At 44.0% G+C, this 6,686-nt stretch overlaps 1 protein-coding gene across 1 annotated transcript; it reads right to left on the reverse strand.

The window, feature by feature from the left end:
* Positions 1-1,781: 1,781 nt before the first annotated feature.
* Positions 1,782-5,171, reverse strand: ascl1b (achaete-scute family bHLH transcription factor 1b). Its single transcript, XM_079685361.1, has one exon. It carries the CDS (start codon positions 3,193-3,195, stop codon positions 2,599-2,601), a length of 597 nt encoding a protein of 198 aa, XP_079541487.1. The 5' UTR covers positions 3,196-5,171; the 3' UTR covers positions 1,782-2,598.
* Positions 5,172-6,686: the final 1,515 nt, after the last annotated feature.

Here is a 6,686-nt window from a genome sequence, read left to right on the forward strand (position 1 = left end):
CATGAGCACTCTTATGACTGCATGCAGAGCAACAGATGACCCTTCACCACCCCACTCTTGCCAGTTTAGCCCATACTAAATGCTGGGTTTGTGTGCATTTGGCGTTTCCATGGTTTATGCATACATCATGGCTTCGAGAAAGAAAACCTATGCATAAATGAGCTGCATGTGATTGATTTCACCATTGGATTACGCCAAAATTAACATCGCCCTTAGATATTGTCAGACTGAAAATGACCCACGGACAAGATGACATGAATACATCTATTTTCGCCCTCTCCCTAAGGCTGAGGAGAAAATTGCAAATCCATCTTAGAAGACAAGAGACAAGTGCGTATTTCACTTTGTGCCCTGGCCTCTGCCTGACTCTGAAGGACATCAGAACTTTCAAAATTATTATAATGGAGCAGCGGGGTATTTTTCGCCAGCATTGATGTGTCTTTGAGACTCCGAGTGACGTAGAGGGTTATAAAGCAGAGCGTAATTAATGTCATTTATCACTTGTTGGATTTTGACACTGCTTTCACCGACAGGGCTCACATACGCGAGCCATTAACCAATGGGAGCGCTCGAGCCCCTTTGTCACCGAGTAAAGGCACGTGGCTCACACCTGCAGGCTGCAGTGTGTGTGTGTGTGTGTGTGTGTGTGTGTGTGTGTGTGTGTGTGTGTGTGTGTGTGTGTGTGTGTGCGTGCGTGCGCGCGCGCGTGCGTGCGTGCGTGTGTGTGTGTGTGTGTGTGTGTGTGTGTGTGTGTGTGTGTGTGTGTGTGTGTGTGTGTGTGTGTGTGTGTGTGTGTGAGATGACTGTGGCACACTTTCAGATACAAAAATAAATATAACTTTTGTGTAAGATTTCAGAAGTTCTGCTGTCCTGTCCCACCACTTTATTATTTATGTTTGTTGTATTTATGTTGACTGATATAATGTTGCCTATTTCAGTATTTGAATAAATTTAAAAATACTATAGCAATAATCACATGTTTAATCGGCCTCTCTTGTTCCCAATGTTCCACTCCCACAGAGAGCACCAGGTGAAATTAAACTCGTTATTTTTCGTTCTGCCTCGCTGAATTTGGCATCAGTGTTTAATTACAATGGAAGATCTTCTATAATTGGCATAATGAGGCGCAAAGGCTCACACAATAGCGCTCACAATGTGCTGTTGTGCTCCCCATTTTGCAGGAGACGGGCTTTTTGCTTGGGCTGTGTGCTCCATGAAAAACACAGTTGGGGATACAACTAGTCTACAACCCCAGGTTTTATTTAGATTGATCTCAATCGGGCAATAAGAATTTTGACCCCTCTTATTGTCTCGCTGACTTTCCCCGGGCCGTATTTCAAAGTGTCTATACCCTTTGAGAGGAGTGAATTGCAGCCCCTCTCCCCCCTCCCTCTTTCACTACGCTCCATGCGCTCTGGGCTATTGGATAAGGGCAGAGTATGCAAAAGAAACAATGCAATGCATGAAACGTAATATTAATCTCCCCGTCCTGAATGCAGACAAAGCGCTGTAGAAGGTGCACGTCTATAATGGTTATTGAGTGCTCACTCAGCTGCGCAATTTCCCCCCGTGTGCCCATGCAAGTCGGGAAAAGGTCATACAGGGGCTCCGAATAGAAGAGAAGCTCCCTGGTTGTCTCAATTACCCCCCCCCCCCCCACACACACACACACACACACACACACACACACACACACACACACACACACACACACACACACACACACATCTGAGCACAAACGTGTGCAATATCAACTGAAGAACCAAATCAATACAAAAGTATATCATATAAATAGATTCATATTTATTTATAAAACTTGTTTTACACAAAATATATCTGTTCAAATCAAATATTTACATTTTAGGCTAAAGGAAATGGAGAACAAGTGCATACATTGATAAAGGTCTCCTCACCACTTCTTATAAAAAACAAACAAAACTACTGTCACAGGTAGTAGCCTTGATATTGCTGTCCATTCACTCAACTCACACATGCCAACTCACTGCCTCACTGACAGCCGGCTCGCACAACACTGTCAGAGAAAGTGTCAGTGGCTGTTGATCAAGAACATTGTGTGTTTGACTCAGTTGTACAAAAATATGTCTTCATGTTAAAACAATATGTTGCACGATACACTTTTGAAAGAAACAATGTTCATCCCTGGAAAAGTCTGTCATCTTTGTTGTGCCTTCCCACAGACGTGGCAGCTGAGGAAGGCAGTCTGCTCTGATGAAACACTCATAAGTCTCAGCAGAGCATGCTGTGTCACGTATTAATTGCACTTATTCAAACACAACACCAATATTTCTTTACTTCCACGTGCTGACGTGAAGTCCAAACTCCCTCCTGCTTGTGGGAACTTCAGGTTCGACGGTTCATGCTCAGGGCTCCCTCTCTTTCACTCCCTTTCTCTCTCGCTTTCTTACTATTGCTTTGCTCCTGCAGAATCAGCCCGGGTGAGGGAGGGAGGCAACAGATCACTTCCAAGCACTGAGGGCGAGACTGATCTGAAGCCATTACCAAGTCTTTGTCAGCATTTCTGAAATAAGTCAGCCGCTTTTACGCACAGACGCTGCTGTGTTCATGATGCTGTCCGCCTCAGTATCGGTCGAACCAGGTCGTAAAGTCCAACAGCTCCTGCTCCTCAGAGCTCAGAGGCTCATAGCTGCCTTCGTCTGATGAGTAGGTGGAGTGAGGCGACTCAGGTTCGGCGGAGTAGCTGTTGGAGATTGCAGGGGATGGCAACCCGCATTGGAAAGCAGCAGACACAGCGTCATGTTCGTCCAGGAGTTGTTGCAAAGCCCTGATGTACTCCACCGCAGACCTCAGGGTCTCCACTTTGCTCATCTTCTTGTTGGCAGCGCCGTTTGGCACGTGCTGACGCAGAGTCTGGAAGCCCATGTTGACTTGTTTGACCCGGTTCCTCTCTCTTTCGTTCCGCCGCGCCACAGCCACGGGCTGTTGCTGAGGGATGGAGTAGCCCAGCCCGTTGAAGCTCAGACGCCGCTTGCAGCGCAGGAGCTCCGGCGACTCGGAGCGCTGTCTCTTCAGCACCTTGGTTTTACTCTGGAAGTCAGCAGCGCTGCTTGGGTCAGCGCAATCCTGGGCCGGCGCGTGCAGGCTCAGGCTTTGGTGCCTTTCGGTAAGTCCAAAGGAGAATGCAGTCTGCGTGGTGGTGATGGTTGTAGTTTCCATCTCGCTGACAGTTGTCACAAGTGATGGATGCAGAGGGCGAGCGCAGCCTCTAACAGTGGGACCAAAGAGTGGGAAGGGTTGGCAGTGTACAGCTCTCGTGTCCTTCGCGTGGGGACCGTGTGGCTAACTCTAGTCCAAGTCTCTCTTGACTGCTTACTCCACGAGCCGATCTGACCCAAACTTTGGCAGCACTCCTCTTTTTCAACACGCGCCCCCAACACACACCCCACCCACCCCTTTTCGGAGACGCACGCTTCGTCGCGAGGCCCCGCCCCCGCTGTGTGATTCTTCTACACGCCGACTCCCCCGGGCCAGGCGCGTGGCTCCGGGAGCTCAATAAACAATCCCGAGCTTTCACTGCCCAGGGAGCACGCGCTGGGCTCATTTACATTCCAATGTCTCTAACTTGAAGGCCCATTGGTCGATTCAAACGGCCTGCAACCGTGCGAAAAGAAAGAAAGGCAAGGCAAAAAAAAAGACGGAGAAAGAAGGAAAAAAGAAGAGAGAATATAAAAAAAAGTGAATGGTTTGGTTCTTTGAAATGCCTTTTGAATTTGACAATGTACCCCTGGCAAGTCTTCAAATTATCCGTCTTCCCCCCTCGGCCATCTTTCTCCTCCAGTTCTTTACAATCACAAATACCAAGGACGCTCTCTCCTGTATCCAGGCTACAGCTTTGCAGAGCTAAATACACTGCAAGCGTGTCTCTGAGCACAATAATTGGCAATTATAAAGCTCGTAAGGACGCATGTTTATGACATGTAGGCGTTGAGAGAGCATATAACACTTAAATCTTTAAACTCCCGCTGTTGTTGTAGACAGGTGGAAAGTCTTCATCAAGTCTACATCTATACAACTGTAACATCCATTATGCAAACTATTTTACGCACATGGGGAACACAAAGTCTGAACTAGATGCACTTGTGCATAATTTCAGCACCACATCGGACTGGACAGCATCGTCTAGTTTTAGTTCAGTTTCTGCCGAGCCGAGTAGCAGAACTTGTTTGATCAGAAATAGTTTCATCCAGTATTGTCAAAAGAACTTCCATATACGTTTCGTCTGGAGAAAATAGTCTCCTTAACAGCGACGTCTAGCACCGAGGAAGTCTGTGTGGAGACAGTAGTCCATACATATGTGTCACGAGCGGCCTCTGGTGGCAGAAAAAGGCAATTACTTCCTGCAAATCATCTCTGTTTTGTTGTGCACGATTCAGGAAGAGAGAGGGGAATTCCCTGACTGATAGTGGTAAAAACTGTGGTTTACAAGCATCACCAGTTCATCTCAATAAAAAAAATCAAAACATTATCTGTTATTCAGTTGTCATTATCCACAACAAAATACACATATCATAGAGGAATATTACTACAATACTGGGGGAATCACACATTAAATAATCTATTGTGCCTACTCTTCCAAGCTTTTGAATCAAAGGAAAGTTACAATTACAATAACTTATAGTTTTGAAGAAATCACATACTTACACCATCTATTTTCCTACATATTTTAAATCTGCCCACAATGAAGATCTTTCACTTAAAATCTTATAAGTAAGATGCAGCAAATGATTAAGGCTCAAATTTGTGTTTGATATAAAATATTCCCCTAATTTTGGTTTTGACAAAAATGTTTAACAATAGTCTTCAAACTTGAATGAATGGTTACTTTAAATACAGTGAACATGACACATTGAAAAGAGAATGTCTAATATGTCATACTTTGTGTTTTTATTTATTCATGTTTTAAGGTGTGAGTCATGTGTATTGTTTGTTCTCTTGGAAACATATTTTAACTGTGTACCTACTGTATATACAATTGTATAGGCTATGTGCTTCTGCTGATTATTTCAATTGTTAGAGTTTTGTATGGTAATCCCCATTTCCAATCTCTTATATTTCTCCTCTCTTTGTCTGGCTGGCAGCAGAGGGCGCTGAGTTCAAATAAAAGTGAAAATCTAAATCTTGAAAAGGCATCTCCCTCCCCTGATACTATGAACCAGATTCTGATAAAGCTGTCAATGTCTTAACATGTACTAAAAATAAATAAAGAAAATAAACCGGATAAGGAATTCTAATGTATGTTGCATTGTTGTGCTTTCATCTGACACAAATAATGTAGCATGCCAAAACACTATCTGAAAACAGAATGACTTAATGTTAGAAACAAACAAAGTGGTGACTGTATCTGGAAAACATGTTTTACTCCTTGACATTATGAAATCAATATCCAATAGCACTCATGGTTTAACCGGGAAATTATTCTTGGTTAGCCAACAATGAGTCACGTGCTGTGTGTGTGTGTGTGTGTGTGTGTGTGTGTGTGTGTGTGTGTGTGTGTGTGTGTGTGTGTGTGTGTGTGTGTGTGTGTGTGTGTGTGTGTGTGTGTGTGTGTGTGTGTGTGTGTGTGTGTGTGTGTGTGTGTGTGTGTGTGTGCGCGTGTGTGTGTGTGTGTGTGTGTGTGTGTGTGTGTGTGTGTGTGTGTGTGTGTGTGTGTGTGTGTACCTGAATTAAGTTACAATTAAATAATAGGCAAAGATATAAAATAAATGCATACCCAAAAGGACTGCTTGTATATATATATATATATATGTATATGTATATATTGCAATGACATTTGTAGAGCCATCAAATTCCTATGTCCTAAGTATCATATCTCAGATGAACTACTATTGGTTTCCCTCAAGTCTCGCCCTCATACAGAAATACAAACACACCATTTCAAGCTTAAGCTAAACAAAGTGTTATAAATAGGTAAGGGTGTGGCTGTTTATGAAAATATTAGCGGATTACAGGAAATGCACTGGAACTCCAGCGTCATTGTTACGTGCCGCAGTTGGTGCTTGTGTGTGTGTGCTGTTGTGTGCGTGTCTCTCTCTCTCTCCCTGATTGTCTCCAGGTGCAGCCTCTCCCCCAGGTGCTCCCAATCGCCAATCAGGGCCTCCATAAAGGACCTGAGGAAGGCTGCAGTGGCCTCTCTCCTTCTCCTCTGGCTGCATTGTGCGCAGCATGTCTCTGTCTCTGTGTGAGGCCTGTGTTCTTGTGAATTGTTAGGAGATGTGTGCCAGTTTACCTTTTTGTGTATTGTTTATTTTAGCTTGCTTTTCAAGTTGGCTGGTGAGCCCTTTTTCTTTTGTCCATTAAAACATCACTTTGTGGCTTCAGTAGACAGTTTCCTCTCCTTTTTCTCTCGCCCGGTTATTTTGGTGTTTTGCTACTTCCCTTTGTACCCCTAGTTAGGAGGGAACATAACAGTCATACAACAGCCATCATTTCTATAAACATGCGGGTAAGAGAGAGATAAGAGTGGATAGGTCAGTGTGTGTGACGGTGTGTCAATGCAACAGAGAAAGAGAGATAGATACAGAGAGAGCAAGATGAAAGAGACAAGCTGGAATTTCAAGTAAAAAAGGTCCTTTTGAAAACAATAAAAGTTTAACTCTATTTGTTCTTTTTTCATACATTAATTTTCCTCTGACGTGTCATATAAATGT

Source organism: Notothenia rossii, assembly GCF_949606895.1.
Source record: "Notothenia rossii genome assembly, chromosome: 5".
NCBI classification, from domain to species: domain Eukaryota; kingdom Metazoa; phylum Chordata; class Actinopteri; order Perciformes; family Nototheniidae; genus Notothenia; species Notothenia rossii.

Excerpts from the sequence above, each read along its gene's own strand:
- ascl1b (XM_079685361.1), bottom strand. The coding sequence starts at position 3,195 with ATGGAAACTACAACCATCACCACCACGCAGACTGCATTCTCCTTTGGA.